This window comes from Grampus griseus (genome assembly GCF_964374135.1).
Source record: "Grampus griseus genome assembly, chromosome: 5".
Lineage (NCBI taxonomy): Eukaryota > Metazoa > Chordata > Mammalia > Artiodactyla > Delphinidae > Grampus > Grampus griseus.
Window position 1 is genome coordinate 33,915,396 of NC_138998.1, and position 24,261 is coordinate 33,939,656.

A 24,261-nucleotide genomic window follows, 5' to 3' on the forward strand; every position below is an offset into this window, starting at 1 on the left:
AGGTACTCAAATAGGATAATTATGTGCACATTAATATACACCTTTCACAATGAAAAATGTAGCTTTCAGACATTTATAAATCGGAATTGGTAGGCTCCAAACTATGGTAGTTATAATTTTCATTCATTAATACTTTACAGAAAGAAAAATATTAAAAAAAATGTGATGGGGTGGTCAAAGCTTCATTAATATTGTTAAATGTTTATTACCTTTTTGGGTTGGTCAGTGTGTTTATAGGTATTCAGGGAGTAATTTTACATAAAGAAACGCATACTACATTACTTTTTTTTTTACTATTTACATAAAGCATTTGAGTAATACCACAAATTAACTTCCCACTAACAATTAACAAGGGATTAAAGTTGAACATATTGTTTGTTTTACTGTAATTTAGAGCCTTTGTGCTAAGGCAATTTTGGGAGTGTTTCCATCTTTCACACTAGAAACAATAGTGTTATAAATCTGGTCAAGCACTATGGGTTTATTTAGTAATGTAAAATCCAGTGATGATTAATTTTTCATAGCTGCCTACATATATACAAGTTTTCATGGCATACAGATTGTCAAGAGAGCTCTCTAGGTTACAAAAGATACTTGTTACCAGATTTTTTTCTGCTAAAATAATAACTTTAATGGAAGATATAAGACAAAAAAATTAGATAAGATTTGGTACAGTATAAGACACCAGCAGGGTACAGTGCCAAATTAAGAACAGATAAAAAAAGGTCTTTAGAAGATAGCAGGTTCTAATATGTATATGTATAACTGTTTCAATTTGTGTACACCTGAAACTAATGCATATTGTAAATCAACTATACTCCAATAAAAATTTTTTTAAAAAAGGATAGTAGATTCTAGCTATTTATCAAACTATATAAACTTATAAGTAAAAGCCTTACCAAATTAGTGTACCAGAGGTACCAAATTAGTATACCAAAGGAATGGGACTTAGAAAGACTGCATTTCTTTTTTGAAATTCAAAGCATCTCTAGAAACTAGAAAAGTTATTTTACAGATGACTACACGAAAAATTTAAACAACAAATGACCTACTAAGGCAACGTAAATATGTTTCAAGGCTAGAAAAACTATCCCCATACTTTCCTGACATCACTCTAAACATAAGAATCGCAGTATGCTAAAATCTCAAAGCTAATATATTAAACATATTTGATATTTGGGGCTTTCTGAAATTATTTTTAGAATTTTACTTTACAAGTGGGAAATGCACTTTTAATTTTTTAATGACATTTTCCTCCTAGACATAGAATTTAGACATTTATATCTTTTCAGAGCAAAAAAGTCATCAAAATAGGAGACTAGCATAGTACCAGCCTACAGATAATGGTTACACATGCAGGTGTCTTTATTAGTCTCCAAACCATTAGGAATTTATTTCCAACAACGTTCTCTAAGTCTTCATTATTTGTATGCAAAATCCAGAGAAAACCAGTTTATCAAATTACGATTTAGTGGTCACAATCAGGGAAAATACACTCTTCCCTGTGAAGAAATACATGTCAGTCATTGCAGAGGCAATTTAGACCTCTTTTATTGTCTGTTAACCAGGACAAACCTTTGCCAATGTCTAATTACCCACGGAATCAAATTCAAATAAAATAAAGTATTAGAAGGTAGCCCATATGATGGGTATAATTTAGATGATCTTAGCCTAAATTTATCTTTTGCTCAATAAAGCACACTGACTCAGATATATGTTCCATAGATGATATGCTTTTTCTTAATCAGTGCAGAAATATAATTTGTACATCCTGAAAATATCTTTATCTGTCTATCCATGAAGAAAGCTTCCTCTTATTTGCCTCTGTCTTGTTTTGAATATATAATTCAGAGGTTTACAAACTTTTCCAATGACTGTATTTCAGCTTGTGTTTCATCAGGAAACATTTGAAAGGATGTTTTTATTTTATAGGTTTACTATTTGAAATTCATTGTTGCTCAAGTTAGTAGTAGTGGGCAGTTTTCCTGTAGAGAGCAATTCCAAACACAATGAGTAGATGCCTGCTGGCTCTAATCAATAGGTTGTACCTCTTGTCCTTTCCCTATATTTGACCACACACTATTCTGTTGTCCATGGCCTCAGGCAAATCAAATTGGTCCTTTCTTCCCACCCCTCCCAAAAGGCCAAAACAGTTCAATGGCTAAGTTTTAAATAAGATTTATAACTGCCTGCAATAATCCTTTGAAGTTTTCTTACTAGAATGAAACATGAGTTTTAGGAGAGTTTCTGATTTAGTTGAAGGTGGGGGGGAGTAACAAGCAATAGTCACAGCATTTTTAAACAGTATAACAATTCAGTGAAGATTATACATCAACTGATGTTGCCCTAAGTTTTCTCAGTTTTAAATGATTTTCTTTTTAATTGCTAGGGAACAGGTTTAGACACAGGAAATACAATACAGGCCAGTCCATTATTTACATGTTCTTCATCTTGGCCATGAGGTCTTCCAAGCTTTCACCAGAATCTTCCACTGTTACTTCAGGTACAGGATCTTCTTGCTATCCATAAATGAGGGAAACATGGTGAAAAAATAACCCATTAAATAAAGTTCTTAATGCTTAGGAACATATAATCAGTAAGCCTTAACCATGTTCAGCAAGTTTACAAAGTACAATTTCTTTAATAAATATGCCTTCTAATTTTTAGGATAGACAAGCAGTAATTTCAATGTTCTTGAGATCTCTACAGAAGTGGTATTTTTAAATGATATTGTGGCTAAAACTTATCAATATACAAAAAAAATGGTACTGTCATTTAATCAAAATCTATTTCACTTGATCCACAAATGAGTGAGCAAAACTATTTTACATCTATGTTTTCAAACAGTTTAAACTGTGCTGTGCCTGTATTTCCATATTAACACTGAATAACTCTCTCTTTCACAAATCTTAATGCCTATAATGTAAAACACCTAAAATAGGAAATACTGCATTGGCATTATAAAATAGGTTGAAGATGAAAGAAAATAAATAGAAATTTTCTCTTATATTTACTTATGGTAAACATTTTAGATGTACCTTTTGCGGAACTGTATATGCCACTGTAATTCCTTCAGGTAAGTCAGGAATTGGACCTGAAGAATTTTTCAGTTCCTCTTCTGAAACCTCAGATACCAACTCAATACCTGTAAGGTTAAACTTGATCTTAAAACAGTTTTTAAGGAACTTAATGAGCAATAATCATTCAAAACTTGTATATCGGGCTTCCCTGGTGGCGCAGTGGTTGGGAGTCCACCTGCCGATGCAGGGGACGTGGGTTTGTGCCCTGGTGTGGGAGGATCCCACGTGCCGCGGAGTGGCTGGGCCCGTGAGCCATGGCCACTGAGGCTGCGTGTCCGGAGCCTGTGCTCCGGCAGCGGGAGAGGCCACAACAGTGAGAGGCCCGCATACCGCAAAAAAAAAAAAAATTTGTATATCTTAATTATAATCAGTTTCCCTCCCATAAAAGATTGTTTTATGCTGCCATTTCAATTTATGAAACAATTCTTACCCCACTCATTGTCGTCATGTATTATTTCTTCCTCTTCTTGAACAACCTCCTGTGTGGGCAGTGCTGCTACCTTTTTCTGTAGAAATCAAACAGTATCAGTGTTTTTACTCATTTTCAGTTCTCTGAAACATCAGTCAGAATTGATCAGAACCAAGAATTCAGATAGGCTTTTTTCTAAGGAAGACATGCAGATAGTTAGCAGACACATATCACTAATCATCAGGGAAATGCAAATCAAAACCAAAATGAGGTAACACCTGTCAGAATGACTATTATCAAAAAGACAACAAATAACAAGTGTTGGCGAGGATATGGAAAAAAGGGAAACCTTGTGCACTGTTGCTGGGACTGTAAATTGTTGCAGCCACTAAACAGTATGGAGGTGCTTCAAAATATTAAAAATACAACTACCATATGATCCAGCAATTTCACTTCTGGGTATTTTTTTTTAAGAAAACAAAAACACTAACTCAAAAGATATATGCAGGCTTCCCTGGTGGCGCAATGGTTGAGAGTCCGCCTGCCGATGCAGGGGACACGGGTTCTTGCCCCGGTCTGGGAAGATCCCACATGCCGCAGAGCAGCTAGGCCCGTGAGCCATGGCCACTGAGCCTGTGCATCCGGAGCCCCGCGTACCGCAAAAAACAAAAAAACAAAACAAAACAAAAAAAAGATATATGCACTCCAATGTTCACTGCAGCACTATTTACAACAGCCAAGACATGGAAGCAACCTAAGTGTCCATCAACAGATAAATGGATAAAGAAAATGTGGTACATATATACAATGGAATATTATTCAGCCATAAAAAAGAATCTTTACTATTTGTGACAACATGGATGGAACTAGAAGGTATTATGCTAAATGAAATAAATACCATATAATCTCACTTAAATGTGGGATCTAAAAACAAAACAAAATGAAAAGAGACTCACAGATACAGAAAACAAATGATGTTGCCATAGGGGAGGTGGGGAGTGAAACAGGTGAAGGGGATAAAGAGGTATAAACCTATAATTATATAATAAATAAGTCATGGATAAAATTTACAGCATAAGGAATATGGTCAATAATATTGTAATAACTTTGTATGGGGACTGATGATAACTGGACTTATCATGGTGCTTATTTCATAATGTAAGCAAATGTCAAATCACTATGTGGTACACCTGAAACTAACATAATATTGTATCAATACATCAAGTATATTTTAGTTTAAAAAAATTAAAATTAAAAAAAAAATTTTTTTTAATGAATTCAGACAGTTTTATCTTACCAAAAGCAAGAAAGGACTTTGAACAGAATTTTCATGTTAAATTATGGTGAATAAATTAAACCTTTAAAAATCCAGAATCCATTTACCTTGTATTCCAAATCTAAATAATTTTTTCTTTTTTAAGTTATTGTCCTATGCAATATGATCTCTCATGCATTGTGACACATTGACATATACCTTATATTCTTCCTGTTGCTTCCTACAATTTCTGTCATCACACTGAGGATTTGGCTTCATGGACATAGTAGGGAAAAAATCCTGCATTGCATTGTATCCAAGGTAAAAACTAACAGTACCAAAATTTAACAGAAACCTAGAAAAACAAATCAAAGTAGACTTAACTAAAGAAATAAAACCATAAAAGTATTAGAAAAAAAGTAACTGACTTTTTAAAAAATGACTTTAAAGAAGGTAATGATTTTTGTAACAAGCAACCCAGAAAACAAATTTCTTATCTTGTTTACAGGGCCTGGCTTATAGTAGATTTTGTTGAATTAATGCAGTGAAGAAAGGCTACTCCATTTCATCAACCATAGAATGCACTATTATTTTTTGAACATGTAATAAAGATAAAATGCTGCCAATTAAACTATGACATGTCAACAACTTTAAGAAGCATATTAATTTCACAGAAGTTATGTGGCAGAAGTGTATCTTAAAAATCTCTGAGATATGGTACTAAATCTAATTTTTTAAAGTTGTTTATATATAACTTGCTGCAAAGTTTACAATCTTAAATTTGTATTAAATCTCAATAAAATGTTACAAAAGTATTCACCCATGTAATATTCACTACCAGATCAAAATATAGTTGGCACTCAGTATCTATGGGAGATTGGTTCCAGAACACCCCCCACCCACAGGATACCAAAATTAAGCCCCTTATATAAAGTGGTATAGTATTTGCATATAAACTGTGCACATCCTCCCATATATTTTAAATCATCTCTAGATTACTTATAATACCTAATACAATGTAAATGCTATGTAAATAGTTGTAAATACAATGCAGATGCTATATAAATAGTTGGAAGCTTGTGGCAAATTCAAGTTTTGCTTTTGGAACTTTCCGGAATTTTTTTTTTTTAATATTTTCGATCCACAGTTGGTTGAATCCACAAATGCAGAACCCAAGGAAATGGTGGGCAGACTGTATAGTGCATTTCCAGTATGCCATAAAGCTCCCTGTGCTCCCCTTCCAGTCAAATCTGATTCCTTTTAGAAGCTTATAGAAAAGCTGAAAAATCATGTACAAAAGATAAACAACAAAAGGAAAAAATCTGCGAATGCATGTTCTTAATATACAACAAGGAAAGACAAAAAAAACTGAGCAAAGGATGTGAGAAGACAATTCACAGAAAAATATAAGTGCTCAACCCTTTTCACAACTGGAAATTAAAATGAGATACCCATTTTTCACCTATCAAATTGACAAAGATAAAGGAGTTTGATGACTCTAACACCACATACAAAACTAAACTCAAAATGGATTAAAGACCTAAATGTAAAACTGGGTACTATAAAACTCCTAGAGAAAAGCATAAGCAGAACACTCTTTGACATAAATCACAGAAATATTTTTTTGGATCTGTCTCCTAGAGTGATGGAAATAAAAACAAAAATAAACAAATGGGACCTAATTAAACTTAAAAGCTTTTGCACAGTGAAGGAAACCATAAAAAAAATTAAAAAACAACCTACGGACTGGGAGAAAATATTTGCAAACAATGCTACCAACAAGGGATTAATTTCCAAATATACAAACAGCTCATATAGCTCAATATCAAAAAAACAAACAACCCAATCAAAAAATGGGCAGAAGACCTAAACAGACATTTCTCCAAAGAAGACATGCAGATGGCCAATAGGCACATGAAAAAATGCTCAACATCATTAATCATTAGAGAAATGCAAATCAAAACCACAATAAGGTATCACGTCACACTGGTCAGAATGGCCTTCATCACAAAGTCTACAAATAATAAATGCTGGAGAGGGTGTGGAGAAAAAGGACCCCTCCTACACTGTTGGTGAGAATGTATATTGGTGCAGCCACTATGCAGAACAGAAGTTCTTTAAAAAACTAAAAACAGAGTTATCATATGATGCAGCAATCCCACTCCTGGGCATCTATCCAGAGAAAACTCTAATTCAAAAAGATACATGCACCCCAATGTTCACAGCAGCACTATTTACAATAGCCAAGACATGGAAGCAACCTTGTCCATCAACAGATGAATGGATAAAGATGTGGTATATATATACAATGGAATATTACTCAGCCATAAAAAAGAATGAAATAATGCCATTTGCAGCAACATGGATGGACCTAGAGATTATCAGACTAAGTGAAGTCAGACAGAGAAAGACAAATATCATATGATATCACTTATATGTGGAATCTAAAAAATTGATACAAATGAACTTATTTACAAAACATAAACAGACTCAGACATAGAAAACAAAGGGGATAGTGGGAGGGGGGCGAGGAGGGAGGAGGATAAGTTAGGAGTTTGGGATATACACACTACTGTATATAAAATAGGTTAACAACAAGGACCTAATGTATAGCACAGGGAACTATACTCAGTATCTTGTAATAACCTATAATGGAAAAGAATCTGAAAAAGAATATATATCACTTTGCTGTACACCTGAAACTAACACAACACTGTAAATTAACTATACTTCAAAAAAAAAAGTTTGATGACACCCAATGTTACCAAAAATGTGGACAAACCAGGTACTCCCACACTGTCATGGAAATGTACCAACCTTTTGAAGGAGAAATTTAGTAATATCTGTCAAAGTAAGTATTGCATAAACTTAGAAATTCAAATTCCACTTCTAAAAATTCACACTGTACAAAAATCTACTCTACAAAGATATATGCAAGATGCTTTTTGCAGCACTGTTAATAATAGCAAAAGAATCTGTAAGTAGCCTAAATGTCCATCAATAGAGGGTTGGCTAGATATGACACACTGGTAAGAGAATACTTTGTAGCCATGATTTTTTTTTCCCTTCTTCATAACATACTGTAAAATGTTGTGTTTAGATTAAGACCTACTGAAATTTGACAGGCAATTTGTCTCATCTGAAACAGCCCCAGACAGTTGTCTTGAGGGTTCTTATGTATTCTGGTATTTCTTTGCTGATGGCTGATAAATGATATTAGAGTGCCTCCCTGTAACATGTTGCAATTTGTTTTTTTTGTTGTTTTTTTTTTTTTTGCGGTACGCGGGCCTCTTACCGCCGTGGCCTCTCCTGTTGCGGAGCAAGGCTCCGGACGCGCAGGCCCAGCGGCCACGGCCCACGGGCCCAGCCGCTCCACAGCACATGGGATCCTCCCGGACCGGGACACGAACCCGTGTCCCCTGCATCGGCAGGCGGACCCTCAACCACTGCGCCACCAGGGAAGCCCTGCAATTTGTTCTTATTATACTGGATGCTTAAGAAACATAACCAAGCTTATTAACATTGTAAAGTGAGGGGAAAAAATGGCCTGAGTCAAGGCACAACTAAAGCAGTTCTGCTTTTCATAAAGTATGAGTTGGTTCAAAAACTCTATGACAGGGCTTCCCTGGTGGCGCAGTGGTTGAGAGTCCTCCTGCTGATGCAGGGGACACAGGTTCGTGCCCCGGTCCGGGAAGATCCCACGTGCCGCGGAGCAGCTGGGCCCGTGAGCCATGGCCGCTGAGCCTGTGCGTCCAGAGCCTGTGCTTCGCAACGGGAGAGGCCACAACAGTGAGAGGCCCTCGTACCGCAAAAAACAAAAAACAAAAAACAAACAAAACAAAAAACCTCTATGACATTAATTTTAGCTTCAAAGAAACGTTTGTCTTTATTAGTTATAGTTCAGATGGTGCGGTTGCTGGGTATCTGTTTACGGATAGCAGAGATATAACCCTAGTTAATGTTTAATCACATTCATATTATTTTTAGAAATGTTAAACCAAGACAGTGGAAGCGAGTGTGTTTATGGGTCTTCACCCTTTGGCCAGATGTGCAGAAATTTAAATCATTTGGTTAATGCTTCATAAATAAATATACAATACCACTGTACCATTGAACAAGAACTATGCCAAATAGAGAGTAACACAAATATATGTTTGTTGATATATGTAATATTAATATATATTTAAATTAAATATATTTATATATAAAGGTATACACATATTATACATAAAATTTTTAAATATGTGTATTTAAAATTAAAAAAACAAATTAAATACTTAGCTAGTAATTCCAATATTTGAAATGTTTGTCAAAAGCAAACAAGACTATTCAGAAAAATTATCCTTCACTCACTTTAACACATTTTGTACCAAGATCCCAGCAACCACTCCCATAGTGGTAGGAAGACTGGCTGCACAAACACCTTCTCGTTTCAGAGTCTTCTCATCAATATTTGCAGCAACTACAAGCGGTGGAGCACACTACATGAAAAAGAATAAAAGAAAATATATTTCAAAAGAAAGGGAAAAAAGTATAAGTTATTCCAAATAATATTCCATCAAATTCATTCAAAGTTTGGTCTTTTCTTCGAATTGTAAACATTTTCAATGCCCCTAGGAACTCCAGTACTTAACAGTGAAAAATAATAACCCAAAATGAATCATGCATACCGCAAAACAAGCAGATTCTCCAGGAATTATGAGCTGTATATGCCCTGAAACTGCATTTTCACTGACCCCAGACTCCATCCATGTTTGTCCAAGCTCATTACAAGCCTTAATAGAAATAGGTGAAAACACAAGAAAGAACATAAAAAAGCAAGAAGTAATTTACCATAAGTTCTTTTCATGAAAAACTGGAGTTTAAATGAATTACAAAGAGTTTTTAAAAATTAATTTTCAGAAACAAAGAAGAAAGTTGTAAATAATGGAATTCCTTAGCAATCGCCACTCTCCTTAAAAAAGAAACTGATAGCATTCAGGTAAGCAGTCAATATAAATATCTAATTAAATTGAACCATAGTTTATTGGATTTCTTATTAGATTAATGTAAAACTTCATTTTTCTAAAATAATTTCAGCAACAAAAAAATGCAAAATGTCATTTGCAAAGTTGAAAACACAGTAATTCAAAAGAAAAAGAATTCAGTTTTAGTTTTGAGAAATCATGTGTGTAGGGCAATTTATACACATTTATACATTTACTTAAAATAAATCAACAAAAGTAAAAACCAATGCCGACCAAGAATAAGACAGTATTATAAGATATTCATTCATTTTAAAAATTGTACATCAGAATTATCTGCTGTTTTAGTTTGCTCTATTGGCATAAGAGAGAGTAGGATACTGAAATATATGCCACACCAACAAGGCTAGATAGGTCACATTAGAATAAATTTCAAAAACAGGATAAGAGAACATTAAAAACAAACAAAACACATTATCAAAGGGTTTAAATGCAGAACTATTTTCAGAATGCGGAATATATACTGACAGAATATACAGGAAAATAGATAAATCCATGAATATAACACATTATACAATAGGAATACTCACTGTATTTATTGTCATTCGAGCTTCAAAATTGTCCACACAGCTAAGAACTAGGTCAACAGGTTTTCCTTCTTCTAATCCACCATTACTAGGCAAAGAAAATAAATTTTATTTGAAAAAAATCAGGACACAAAATACACTCTAATTAGACTTTATTTGTTCAGTCAATACATTTAGTCTTTCAGTAAATGTTTGAGTATAATTATAACATAGCATTTAATATTAAAGACCCAGTATACATTGAGTATTCACTATTACGAACATAATATCAATGATATTACAGTATTTCTTATACAAGATGTAAAAGGGTGTGAGAAATATAAAATCTGTTCACAAAAGTTACCATTTCCCTATCAGCTTTCACAGACTTTTACTCATGTTTCACTACAAATGTAAATGTAATAAAGTTAACTGAATACAATCGAATATTTCAATGGTGTTAGTCTGCAGAAAACCACTTTCAGATAGAAGTATAATCTATAACACAGAACTCATAATTGAGGCCCCTTGTTATATCATAATAACAGGTTTTTTTAGATTTGTTTTTATTGTGTTGTTACTATAGTTTTTTGGACAATATATGTTTTTTACTGAGCTCCCAATACATAAAAATTACACAAAAAATTTAAAAACTATTTTAAAAACAAAATATATATCAACCTACCAACTCAGTGAATTAATTAATCATTGACAGATTTTCTAATAATACTTAAAATGAGCTGGACATTGTGCAAAATATTCATAAATAAAATTTTACCTTATTCTATTCATGAAATGTTCAAAGTTTTCTACTGTGGTTATATTGTAGTTGTGTACTTCAAAAAGAACATCAGGATTAATGTTCCTAAGAGGGAAAAACGGAATGATTATAAAAACTACTAGTAAAACAGTAAGAGAAAGCAAGATAAAGAACTAAAAGAGCTAAAAATCATTTAACAGATGTTAGAGAAATGGCATTCAAGCCACTCAAAGAAAATCCAAAGTCCTCTTCTACCTCTTTTGCCCCACTTCAAGGACCAGGTTCAAAACACGTAGACTGTCAGAAGGATTACAAAAATATTCCCACAATCTATGTGTTGGGAATTAAACCTTTATTACCTCTGTTAGCTACAGTTCAGCCTGACAGAAGAGCTTCTTTGTTTCTTATCCAATTCAGTGCAAATATGTTTAGGACCACAAAGAACCGTCCTAGAGTAAGGGTTGGCAAAGTCTGGCTCTTGGGCCAAATCTGACTACCACCCTGCCACCTTTTTTTTTTTTGTAAGTTCTGCAAGCTAAGAATAGTTTCTACATTTTTAAATGGTTGCAAGAAAACAAAAAAGTCAAAAGAAGAACAATATTTCATGATGTAAAATTTTATATGAAATTTAAATTTCAGAGTCCATAAATAAAGTTTTTATTGGAGCAGTCGTGCTCATTCACTTTTATTGATATATTGCCTACAGCTACTACAACTGCATAGTTGAGCAGTTTTGACAGAAACCATATGGCTCTCAAAGCATAAAGTATTTACTCTCAAAAAAGAGGCTGCCAACCCAGATCAAAGAGGTAAGAAAATTCTTTTTGTATAAGTGAAACCTGCATTTTTATAAAGGAAAATACAGGTGCATTTATATGTTAGTTTAACTCATACTAAATACACACAGGAAGATTTCACCAATTTCACTGCCTTCAACTGGTATTCCATTTACCTCAAAGTATGTTCTGCTGCTTGAACTTTACTTAATCCTGCTTGATGAGGCTGGAAGAAAAGTCTGTTCATATTGGCCAGTTCCACCTTGTCATAGTCAAAGAGTAGCAACTAAAATGAAAATAGTGGTATTCTGATGAAAAACGTACCAAAAAACAAACTGGAAGTAACAAACTAGTCAGCTTTCCACCTGATGGGTTTAACTGTTTGACAGTAATAATACTAATTCTGAAATACTAGGTGCCATATATTAACTCATTTAGTGACCATACAATATATAAGTACTCTTATCCTCGTTTTAGAAATAAGACAACTAGGGTACATGCCCAAAAGCCACTCAGCTAATATGTAGTAAAAATGAGATTCAAATTCAGGCATTCTCAATCCAGCATCTGTACCCTAAACACAACACTGTACTGCCTCTCTAAATGATTAGCTCAAAAATTAATGTTCATTCCATTTCACTGTAATTTTTACAAACTGCGCCAAAATCCTACTTCATTCCAATGTTTGGCTAAAAACCAAGAACCCATTAGATAAATGAAATTTTTAAATAAGATAAAAACAAATACTGTAACTTAAAACCATAGTATAACACAATTCCTTTCATGAATAAGGCACTATATATACTCATGCCACGGCTAAAACATTATTCCAAACAGAATTATTAACCAATCAGTTAATTGTTGTTTCCTGCTATATATTTAGGCATGACAGCATTTGTCAAACACACTCACACAACTTTAAAATGGCCGAAAGGTCCATTTCTTATCAGTAAGAACAGGTTGAACCCAAGTATATCCACAGTTCCTTTTTTTTTTAATTATCTAAAATTAAATTTTTATTGGATGAGACTAAGAGTAGATTAGACATTGCAGGGGAAAAAGAGGATCAATGAACTTGAAAGCAGAGCAATGCAATTTATCTAAAGTGATGGAAAAAAGAACCAAAAAAACAAGAAACAAAAAACTGAGCCTCTAGACCAATGGAATAATTCAAAGCAGTGTAAAAATGATATACAGTTCCCGAAGTCCCTTCTTTATCTAAAATTCTGTGACTTTGTAATATAATTCTCAGCACCCTAAATCTAACAATAAAAACAAAAATGGGATTTTCTTCTTCTCAATTCAGAAACTAAAAAATGTTTACCCAGCCCATAAAAACAACACATAGGTAACTCTCAGTATTTTGCTAGAAAAGATATCACTTATACTCTCTATGAAACTTTCTAACCCTACCTAGAGTCTCCAAAATTTGGTTTACTTAACCTCAGTCAACAATATTTATTAGGTCAGGCCAAGTTTTAAATTTGAGTTTCGGCCTCATAGCTGGTTTATGAGTAAGTTGTAGGAAATCCTATATTTGGGGACAGGAGGTGTGAGTAGTAACCGTGTCACTAATTAGATCTGCTTCTGGGTAAGTCACTTTCACTGTTTAGGACTGTATTCTCATCTGTAAAATAAGGCAGTTGATCTAGATCTGGTGATTCAGTGTGCCCCAGGAACACCAGAACTTTCAGGGATAAGAAGTGGGCTCTGGATCTCCAATCCTCCACTTCCCTACGCAACCCCATGAAACAGCTTCTTGTTTCTCTGTTTTACATATTGAAGAAAGAGTTCTGAAACTTACCTATGTAGATCCTTAGCTTACAAACTTGAGTTTACACTGGAACCACTGTATTTAAAAAATACAAATGTGTAGGTCTCAACCCCAGAGGTTCTGATTAACCTATTATGTGGTGCAATCCGAACCTAAGAATTTTTTTAAACATACAAGGTGATTCTAATTACAGAAATATTTGCTAACTGTTCTAGACCCTTGTTACTCAAAATGGGGCCTGGGATAACCCCATCAGCATCACCTGAAGCTTGTTAGAAATACTGGAGTACTTCCACAACTTTAATATGCCTACGAATCACCTCGAGTTCTTGTTAAAATATAGATTCTGATTCAGCATGTCTTGGGTGGGGCCTAGGAATCTTCATTTATAACAAGCTCCCAGGTGATGCTGTTCTTAAAGCATGGTCCCCGGAACAACATCATCAGAACCACCTGGGAACCTGTTAGAAATGCACATTCTTAGGTCCACCTGAAACCTATAGAATCAAAACCACTGGGGTAGAGTCCGGCAATCTGTTTTAATAAGCCTTCCAAGTGATTCTAGTGCACACTCAAACTTGCGACCAGCAAATCTCCATGATCTCTACCACCCTTGATCAATCAGCCAAGGCATATATGTCAGGTATAAGCAATTACTGGCTAGCTTTTATAAACTTCTTGAAAGCCTTTAAAATGTTAAACATTTTTAGTATTTTGGTGTTGTCTTTTCTATATTGATAAATAAGTGCCAACTTTGAAACCACTTCCTTTTAAGAATTTGGGGCATGGAGTGGACCAACATATTAAAAAGCATTGATAAAGCAAACATTTTTCCACAAAGTTTAGCAAAATGATATACAATTGTGGAAAACTTATGTATTCAACCACTATCTATCTAACATCATGGACTCTGGCTTTACAAATCTAAGATTGGTAGGCTGATTTCTGGTACAAAGTTAACTTCTCCTTCCTACCCAATCAAATCAATTTTAGAAAATAGTATGGGACTTCCCTGGCAGTCCAGTGGTTAGGACTCAGCACTTTCACTGCCATGGCCCTGGGTGTTCAATCCCTGGTCAGGGAACTAAGATCCTGCAAGCCACACGGTACAGCCAAAAAAAAAAATTTTAGAAAAAAGTAAAAAAAAAAAAAAAAGTATGGGCTAAAAAAATTCTGGAGCATTCACCATTTCAAATTCAAGAGTAAGAAAGGTACATGCTTTCTAGTTTGTCTTATATAAAAACTGTGTTTAAAAAAAATTTTTTGGATGTTTCAATGTTTCACTACACACTTTATCAATTTAACAGCCTTCTTCCTAAACTTGTATGTCTAAAACACTTAAATCCCAACAGAAAAGTTCCTGAACAAAATCAGATAGTCCTTGTTTAATTAGTAATAATATTAGCTTCCTTTTGGGCGGGTTTATGTCTTAACCCCACCCACTGGGGTAGAAAAAACAACCTGAATAAATACACCACAAATCATGGACCTAGAGTCTGTCATACAGAGTGAAGTAGGAAAGAGAAAAACAAATATCGTATATTAACGCATATATGTGGCATCTAGAAAAATGGTACAGATGAACCTATCTACAGGGCAGGAATAGAGACACAGACATAGAGAACAGACATGCAGATGCCGCAGGGGGTGTTAGGGAGGTGGGATGAATAGGGAGACTGGAATTGACCTATATACACTACCATGTGGAAAACTGCTAGTAGGAACCTGCTGTATAGCACTGAGAGCTCAGGTTGGTGCTCTGTGGTGATCTAGATGGGTGGGATGCGGGGGGATGGGGGGTAAGGGGGTGGGAGGGAGGTGCAAGAGGGAGGGGATATATGTATACATATACTGATTCACTTCGATGACACCAGAAACTAAAACAACATTGTAAAGCAACTATACCCCAATTTAAAAAACAAAAAAACCCGGGATAGAAAAAAATTAAATAAATAAATACACCACAAATCAATAAGCCATTAGTAAGGAGAAAAGAAATTCTAATTTGTACCTGATTTACTCCAGAAGTGATTGGGTTCCCTAAATGATAGACAAAGAGAGATGTTTTTACCTTACCAATGCCACATCTTGTCAGCATTTCAGCAGTCACACTGCCAACTCCACCAACACCTACTATTGCTACAGCAAAGGTACGGATTTTCTGTAAAATGCAAAATTATATATGTATTGGTTAATATTCTTCATCGGGGCTTCCCTGGTGGCACAGTGGTTAAGAATCTGCCTGCCAATGCAGGGGACACAGGTTCGAGCCCTGGTCCGGGGAGATCCCACATGCCGTGGAGCAACTAAGCCCATGCGCCACAACTACTGAGCTTGCGCTCTAGAGCCCACGAGCCACAACTACTGAAACCCGCACACCTAGAGCCCGTGCTCTGCAAAAAGAGAAGCCACCGCAGTGAGAAGCCTGCACACCGCAACAAAGAGTAGCCCCAGCTCGCCGCAACTAGAGAAAGCCTGCGCGCAGCAACAAAGACCCAATGCAGCCAAAAATAAATAAATAAATAAACAATAATGCTTCATCGGAAATGTCATCGGAAGTTATTTTCATTTACTGAAATCATCTTCAAAAACTTGGAAGGGTTTATCTTACCTCATAGTCACTTACAATTCCCATTCGTTTCAATGCCATCAGGCGGCTTAAAACAAAGGAAAGAAATATTTTAAGGCTTACAAACTTTTAATTAATAGTGATATAGGTAAACATACATCATCACAGAAAATAAACTGTGAGAGAAGAAACAGTAAGTGTGAGAGAGAGAGAAATCTTTCAGCTAATTTTTACCAGATGAAACTAAATTACTTCAGCACTGATGCCTGAATACCCTCCCTCCAAGATGTAGCCTGTGCAACAAGATTTTTTAAAAGTTCCTCATACATTCTAATGTGCAGTCAAGATTGAGACCTATTGACTCAAATGTTGTTTCCAGAGAATGGGTCAAAGTGAAATTTCAACATTTTCCCATGCTTATTAGTATATGTAAATATTTAATGTTTAACTCAAATTTAATGTTTAACATTAGAATAATCTCATGGCTGGAATTCCATTCACTTGTTGCCTCTGCCCACAATGGATAATGTCTACTTTCAGTAAGCACCTCTTATACCAAGGACTCTAAGAGGTATTTACCTAGTTACTGCTAGTCTGTTATCTTCTTCAGTATTTTAGGGTTTTTTTAAAATACATATACTTTAAAACTATACACATATACATACAATCCCCATTAGTTTACACTTTAAGAGTCAAATAGTTCTATTAGGCTTGTTAGGAAACTCAGCAGTGTTCTGGCCTGCACCCCCATTTTCCTCTCCTCACTCATTTTTAACTCTGTTACCAGGATATCTCTAAGTAACATGCTAACACTGTTATTTCTTGATTTTCAGGTTTAGGTACTATCTGAAGATTTCACTCTTTATCATTAAACACAAATATTTCCCATCTCACCAGCCTCTTGATATTGTTATATGGTCATTTTGGTTAGATGTTAATACTGTTCACAACTGGACAATGTAGTATATTAGAATTTACCCTTTCCTGTATGATCCCCACCCTTGAAGTTAATAATTGTGTTTGTTCTTATGTTTACTTTTCTATGTATTTTCACAAATTCAACCCCAGTTGTCTAAAATTCCTCTAGATACAGTCATATACATGAGGTGTTCTAGCAATTTCTTCTTAAAGATATACTAGAATCTTCTGACATGTCCCCATGTGCACATTTACTGCACATACAGCTCCCATCCTGCATTCTCCCTTCATCATATTACAAATTCTCTTCAATTCTTCATCCTGTATTAATCTCCTGCTTCTGGTACCTTAGAGCTCAAAGGTTCTAAAGTGTGGCCTATGGATCAGTGGCCTATGGAATTTGCTAGAAATATCATTTCTTGAGTCCCCACCCTATAATCACCAAGCGAATCAAACTTTGGATGTGGGGCCTAGACAATCTGTGTTTGAACAAGCTCCCCAAGTAATTGTGATGCACACTAAAGTTTGAGAGCCTCTGCTGTAGATTATTTCTTAATTTATTCTCTTGCTATGGTTGGAAGAACATCTTCTCATAGCTTTGTAAAGGGTACAAGGAAGGTAAATTTTGAGAACATGTGTGTCTGAAAATGTTATTTACCAAACTTCTTAAAAATGTTTTATCAAAATTCTATTTTTAGAAATGTATTATAAAAATGACAAATTGAAGGGTACATAATCGTTGAAAGCTACACCTACACACACACACACACACACACACACACACTTAGTTGACAGTTTAACTTGGTATAGAATTCTGTTAGAAACATTTTCCTTCAAAATTTCTAAGGTGTTGGGGAGGGGGAAGGGTGAGCTGTGACAGGGCGAGAGAGAGTCATGGACATATACACACTAACAAACGTAAGGTAGATAGCTAGTGGGAAGCAGCCGCATGGCACAGTGATATTGGCTCCGTGCTTTGTGACAGCCTGGAGGGGTGGGATAGGGAGGGTGGGAGGGAGGGAGACGCAAGAGGGAAGACATATGGGAACATATGTTTATGTATGACTGATTCACTTTGTTATAAAGCAGAAACTAACACACCATTGTAAAGCAATTATACCCCAATAAAGATGTTAAAAAAAAAAATTTCTAAGGTGTCTTCTAGCTTCTGAAATCTCATGATGTCCCTTAGAGTGAATCTATTCTCATCAATTGTGCTGAGTACTTGTTGGACTCTTTCAAATAGGAAACATGTTTTTTCAGTTCTGGGAAATTTCCTTGAATAACGTGATGATGTCCTTGTTTGGTTGGTTTGTTTTTCCTGGACTTTCTGAAACTTCTATTATTTGGAAGTCGGACCTCTTGGACTAGTCCTCTACTCTTAATTTCTTTCTCCTATTGTCCACCATTTTAGTTTTCTCCTCTGTTCTCTGGATTTCTTTCAACATTATTTTCCAAATCTTCTATTGAGATTTTCACTTTTGTTATCATTCTCCATTTGCAAGAATTCTTTTCAATTATCTGAATGATTTCTTTTTTTGGTAACTTGTCCTGTTTCATTTATATAACATCTTTCCTTTCTGAAGATACTAATAATAATATTTGGGTTGTGTTCCCCTTACATAGTCTATTCAAATAACTAATTTTATTTTCCTTCTTTCACATTAGGAGCTTCTCTCATCCTTTATTCTGCTCATATTTAAAAGCCAGACACTAATAAAGGCAAGGATGTGGGCATTGCTTGACTTTGGGCTTCACTGTAGGGTGATCAGTTGAGAAACCCACAATGTCAGTGTCTTTCAGTCTCTCTTCTTGGTGCTCTCAGATTCCCCAGAGAAGAATCTTTCAATTTCCAGCCTGAAAAGTCTTTATGCCTGTAAGTTTGGGGGTGTTATATGGAAGAACAAGGTTGGGAGTCCTAGCATTCAGTATGTAAACATTTAGTTAATCCCCTTTCTTCAGGTATGAAGACTTGCTTCAATTATTAATATAAATCCTCTATTTTACTCTCCAATGAGTAAATCTCTAGTCTTCTCTCCTGACAGAGAAGAGGCATTTGCCCAGCTACCCAAAGTGAAGTAGTGAACCTGGGTTGTTTCTTCAACAGATTTTCAGCCATATCTTTCTTAGCCCTACCTTAAGCCCTTCTAGAAATACTATGCCTATTCTTGAGCTTTTGGGGAATTCTGTGGTATAAACTGGGTTGCAGCCTTTAGAGTCAATTTCTTTGGATCCTTTAAATCAGTTATCAGTCATCCATCCCTTTTCTAGATTCTAAAACTGTCTAACTATAATCTTTTAAGTACAGGGACTCACCCATCCCCCAATTACTTATAGAAACCCTCTTTTTTCAGTGGGGGTTTATTCCTTTTTAAAAACTCCTTTACTTTCATTTTAGTGGGATTGGGTAGACAGTGATAATATATGCCTGTGATCAATCTGCCATCTTTACCTTAATGCTCTCTTTAATCTTTATATATAATGCTGAGAAGAATGCAACCTCCTTTTATGAATGGGGGAAAAGATTCAGGTTAATTAACTTGCCCAAGATTAGCTAAATGGCAAACAATTATTCAGAGCTGGGTTTTTGAGCCAGTATTTAAAACCAGGTTTTCTAATTTCAAAGCCTCTCCTCACCTCTTCATTTAGTCAACATGCTTCTAATTATATTACATACCACACAATTTTACAGTTACTTGTGTTGATCATTATTCTACAAGCAGTGAATCTCCCAAACTAAAGCAAAAGGTCTTTGAGAGTCAGGGGCTTTATATTATATTTCTACTGTATCACCTGATGCAATTAAAATGATGTAAGAGACCTACAAATCCCTCTCCTATATTTTTTCTGATAACCATGTATCAATACTTTATCATATTTCTTACCACTCATATTGCAATCCCATGTTTACTTTTCTATCTCACACTCATCTGGTAACCTCTGGAGAGAAATGACCATGTCTACTTTGTATTCCCAGTGTCTATGCATAATAATAAGTGGTAGATAACATTATCCAGCTGGAGATGAAAAGGTGCTCACTAAATATTTGCTGAATGAACAACAATTCAAAAACTTAAGGCTGACCTTTATCAAATTTCCATGTACTAGTGCAGAGCTTTGGGTGACAACTGCCATCTCCTAAGTAGCAGTTTTAATAAAGACAAATGGTGCAAATAATATAGAAAATACTAAATGTTTAAATTTGAGTTCTGAATGTTAGGTTTGTGGTCATTACAATGTCAAGGAATCATCTCACATTAAAATGATATCTGAAAGATGATTCTAAGTATATGATCGGACTTCCCTAGTGATGCAGTGGTTAAGAATCCGCCTGCCAATGCAGGGGACATGGGTTCGAGCCCTGGTCTGGGAAGATCCCACATGCCACAGAGCAACTAAGCCCGTGCACCACAACTACTGAGCCTGAGGTCTAGAGCCCGCGAGCCACAATTACTGAGGCCCACGTGCCACAACTACTGAAGCCCACACACCTACAGCTTGTGCTCCACAACAAGAGAAGCCATCACAGCAATAAGAAGCCCGTGCACTGCAACGAAGAGTAGTCCCCGCTCAACTAGAGAAAGCCCGCACACAGCAACAAAGACCCAACGCAGCCATAAATAAATAAACAAACTTATTTTAAAAAATAAATATATGATCCACATTGCTTTTCTTGGAGGGAATATTTCAAAATTTTCATTTATAAAATTGAAAAATGTTTAAGAATGCCAAATGGAATAGTTCCCACTCATTCTAATTAGAGATGTCAATTCATGCTTATTCAACCTCTAAAAATTTTGGATGGTTAACACCTCATATCTCAAAACTAAAAGAAAAAGAAATTTTTTTTAACATAGTAAGATAGGGCTTCCCAGGTGGCGCAGTGGTTGAGAGTCTGCCTGCCGATGCAGGGGACACGGGTTCGTGCCCCGGTCTGGGAGGATCCCACATGCCGCGCAGCAGCTGGGCCCGTGGGCCCGTGAGCCATGGCCGCTGAGCCTGCGCGTCTGGAGCCTGTGCTCCTGAACGGGAGAGGCCACAACAGTGAGAGGCCCGCGTACCGCCAAAAAAAAAACGTAGTAATATTAATGAGAGAAAAGCAAGAATCTGGCATGATTTCACTTAATTTGAGTTAAAATAAACTCTTTTGTAATTATGGAACAATTATAATTTTGGTCAGGTTTTTCTATTACAAATAAAATTGTAATTAACATCTTTGTGCCTAAATACTGGTCTGCATTTTAGGTTGTAAAAAAAAAAACCACGCAAAAAATAATAATAATAATAATAAAGGGCTTCTCTGGTGGCGCAGCGGTTGAGAGTCCGCCTGCCAATGCAGGGGACACGGGTTCGTGCCCCGGTCCGGGAAGATCCCACATGCCGCGGAGCGGCTAGGCCCGTGAGCCGTGGCCACAGAGCCTGCGCGTCCGGAGCCTGTGCTCCGCAACGGGAGAGGCCACAGCAGTGAGAGGCCCGCGTACAGCTAAAAAAAAAAAAAAAAAAAAAAAACCACGCACCCTAAGACTTCCACTGAGGCTTTATATGTCATAAATAAAACCCTTCTTTAAAATCCAAACTCTCCTGCTCTTCGAAGAGAAAGAGCAACAATATCTTTCCTGTTTCACCTACTCTAAAACTATCCAGTTTTTAGCCACACTACTTAATGGCTTATTTATTTTTACTGGGGAGACAGTTCCATGTGAACTTTGGAGTAAGACAAACCTAATGCCAGTCCAGGCCTTTTTAGCTACTGTTAGCTCTATGACCTGCGGCAGGTCACAGCAGCTCTCTAAGCCTCATTTTTCTCACTTATAAACTAGGGATAAAATAATAGTAGCAATCTCCTAGGGTTGTGGTGAAGAGGAAAAGTGACAGTGCACGCCCGCTGAATTAACAAATCTTAGGAAAAGAAGAAAGGAGAGGAGCAGACAGGCCTGGGGAAGTCCAATGGTTTTAGAGCTAATCCAGCTCTTTCCACCATGCCCCCAATTTAAGAAACACTGAGAAGACTTTATGAAGCTCCCAAGTTTATGCTTAGCGGGTTTTACATCTGGTGTCTTTTGAAAGTTTTTACTCTCAGTTTTACGCTGAGCGAGGAAGACTAATAGAAGCAGGGGCGGTAGTTAACTGAATACGTGTCCTCAGCAAGCACAGGAGCAGCACCATATGGCTGATTCAGTTGGCTTTTTTAAAAAAAGGAAGAACACGTTTCACCAGTACTAAGACTTGGTCTTGCCCGTTTGGGAACAGGACCCCAAAACAAGAAAAGGGAGGTGCGAGGCCGTGTGAGCTGGACAGCAGCGGGGAGCGCCTCACTCCTGACCACCTGAAGACGGTGACCTCGCCCCTCTCCCCGCCCCGCCACGCAGGTCACCTGTAGGGGTTGGAATCCACCACCTCGGGGCTCATCTTTTCGATGCGGGCCCGACCGCCTCCTCCATCGCCGCCCCCCAGGGCCCGGCGACTTCTCTCCTGGGCCAGTTCCCGCTCCAGCTCCTCGACCCGCTGCTGCAGCCGCTCCACAGACTCGGTCATGGCTGGGACCCCGGCCGCCAGCGCTCCCAGCCCCGGCCGTCGACGTCGCCGCCGCCCCACGCTGTTGGCCTGCTGGGCCCGCGAGGGGTATGTGAGGAGGCACCTTGCGGCGGCCTTCCTAGCCCACAACCCTGAGGAAGCCCTCCCAGCGCCTCCCGGACTGACCGTCTCCGCCGCACCCGCGAGCCTCTCAGCGCGCCGCTTCCGGTGCGTTGCAGTCATCGTTCCCCCTCAAGGAAAAACCAGCCCTTTCAGTTTCCCTCTTCGCCCGGGCCGAAGCAGGGCCCGGGTCATCAGTGTCCAGAGCCGGCGGCCTGCGATGTTGCCTTTCCAACCGGGCGGCCAGGAGGATCACCAGGATCTTTTATTCCTGGGCTCGAGGTCCTGACGGGCCCTTTTCTGAACCGGACCCTATAGGTCTTCCGCCTGCCGGTGCATTAAATTTGGAGGCGGAGGAGGCTTCGGCGATCATATTTACCCGTAGTGACTAAAGTGGTTTTGCTTTCTTTAGAATTGAGGCCTCCAACTCTGAGGCTGACTGAAACTTTTAAATCCAAACACACGAGGCCCTTCTGGCATTTCCTGACACAGCCCAAGTCCTGGGCCAGTGCTGCCCAGCGGCGGCACCTGGGTGGGGGGTGGGGGTGTGATTGGCTGGAGCCGCGGGCCCGCCTCCGCGCGGGCGTCTCGGACTAGCCCCAGGCTGTGGAGCGGCGCTCCGGGCGCTCCGGTGCCAGAGGTATCCGAGCCGAGGAGACTTGTGGTTTCTCTGACTCTATGGTCTGAGGCGGCAGCACTGATCATGGAGACCGGTGCCTCCCGCGAGCCCGAGACGGCCGAAGTGCTGCCCCAGCACAAGTTCGACTGCAGGTCTCTGGAGGCCTACCTACACCAGCACTTGCCCGGCTTTGGGGCCGAGCCCGAGGCCAAGCTGACCGTTGCCCAATACAGGTATCGACGCCAGCCTTCTCCGCCAGCAAAAACAGATCTGTGCCTTGTGTTTTTCTTCCTCTGGCCTTGGTGTGTTCCCAGTTTCCCCCATCCTGTTTCTTTTTCCGCAATGACGCACTCTGAAGGCGAGAGCTGCCGTCACCCGTCCCTTGCATTACATTCTGAGTATTTCCAATTCAAGGGCAGTGATGGAAGCACGATAACATTCACGATTCCAACTACAAGAAGGAATCTTTGTTAACAACTATATTCATTGAGGCAATTAAGGTTGGAAGGTCTGTGGGATATAAAGAGGCCTTCGTTCAGCGTTTGTCCTATAACCTTTTTTTCTGAGAAGCGGATGTAATTTCGTTCACATTGGCATATTCTTGGAGGCTGAGTTAATGGTACCAGTTGGGGGGGTCCGAATTCTTATCCTAGATCTTCCATTTAACAAATCACAGCACCACTTTGGGCTTTAGTTCTTTCTGAAGTAGGGGTATAGAACTGGATGACCGTTCTGAGAGCACTGTTCCCCACCGTGAATCTGGCTCTAGTCTGATCTTGTATAATAGAAAATAATTTTCAAATAGACTTTATTCTAAAGATAGTATTTTGATAAACAGAGCTATAGAAGCAGTCCTGACTTCCAGAAAACTAGATTTGCCACTTACTGACTGGGAATTTAAATACTATGGTACATGAACTCTCTGAGAACTAGTTTC

General features: G+C 37.6%; 2 protein-coding genes across 6 annotated transcripts in view; one reads left to right on the forward strand and one right to left on the reverse strand.

Annotated features, from left to right (window-relative positions):
• Positions 1–252: 252 nt before the first annotated feature.
• UBA5 (ubiquitin like modifier activating enzyme 5) lies at positions 253–22,933 on the reverse strand. Of its 3 annotated transcripts, none has more exons than XM_082655398.1 (12): positions 22,446–22,933; positions 16,196–16,241; positions 15,656–15,745; positions 11,987–12,096; positions 11,053–11,139; positions 10,299–10,383; positions 9,415–9,519; positions 9,098–9,225; positions 4,964–5,099; positions 3,511–3,586; positions 3,039–3,145; positions 253–2,519 (listed from the first exon to the last, which is right to left on the reverse strand). In XM_082655398.1, the coding sequence occupies exons 1-12, from the start codon at positions 22,826–22,828 to the stop codon at positions 2,436–2,438; spliced, it is 1,437 nt and encodes a 478-aa protein (XP_082511524.1). In that variant the 5' UTR covers positions 22,829–22,933; the 3' UTR covers positions 253–2,435. The 3 variants fall into 3 exon arrangements, with proteins under 3 accessions (XP_082511524.1, XP_082511525.1, XP_082511526.1); XM_082655399.1 differs by having other exon boundaries at positions 255–2,519; positions 22,772–22,928; XM_082655400.1 differs by lacking the exons at positions 16,196–16,241; positions 22,446–22,933 and having other exon boundaries at positions 256–2,519; positions 15,661–15,706.
• A 365-nt stretch (positions 22,934–23,298) lies between these two features.
• The window catches only part of ACAD11 (acyl-CoA dehydrogenase family member 11), an 89,130-nt gene continuing 88,167 nt past the window's right edge, over positions 23,299–24,261 (forward strand). For all 3 annotated transcript variants that reach the window (XM_082654809.1, XM_082654810.1, XM_082654811.1), the window contains exon 1: positions 23,299–23,557. In XM_082654809.1, the coding sequence (XP_082510935.1) occupies positions 23,409–23,557 (149 nt within the window). In that variant the 5' untranslated portion in view covers positions 23,299–23,408. The remainder of the gene's footprint in view (positions 23,558–24,261) is intronic.

What these genes read in the sequence shown, in the direction of transcription:
- UBA5 (XM_082655398.1), bottom strand. Translation starts at nt 22,828, where the DNA reads ATGACTGCAACGCACCGGAAGCGGCGCGCTGAGAGGCTCGCGGGTGCG. An exon ending in GAGAATCTGCTTGTTTTGCG is followed by an intron (nt 9,226 to 9,414) that starts GTATGCATGATT and finishes TTTTTCATGTAG; the next exon opens with TGTGCTCCACCGCTTGTAGT. An exon ending in AGCAACAGGAAGAATATAAG is followed by an intron (nt 3,587 to 4,963) that starts GTATATGTCAAT and finishes TGATTTCTACAG; the next exon opens with AAAAAGGTAGCAGCACTGCC.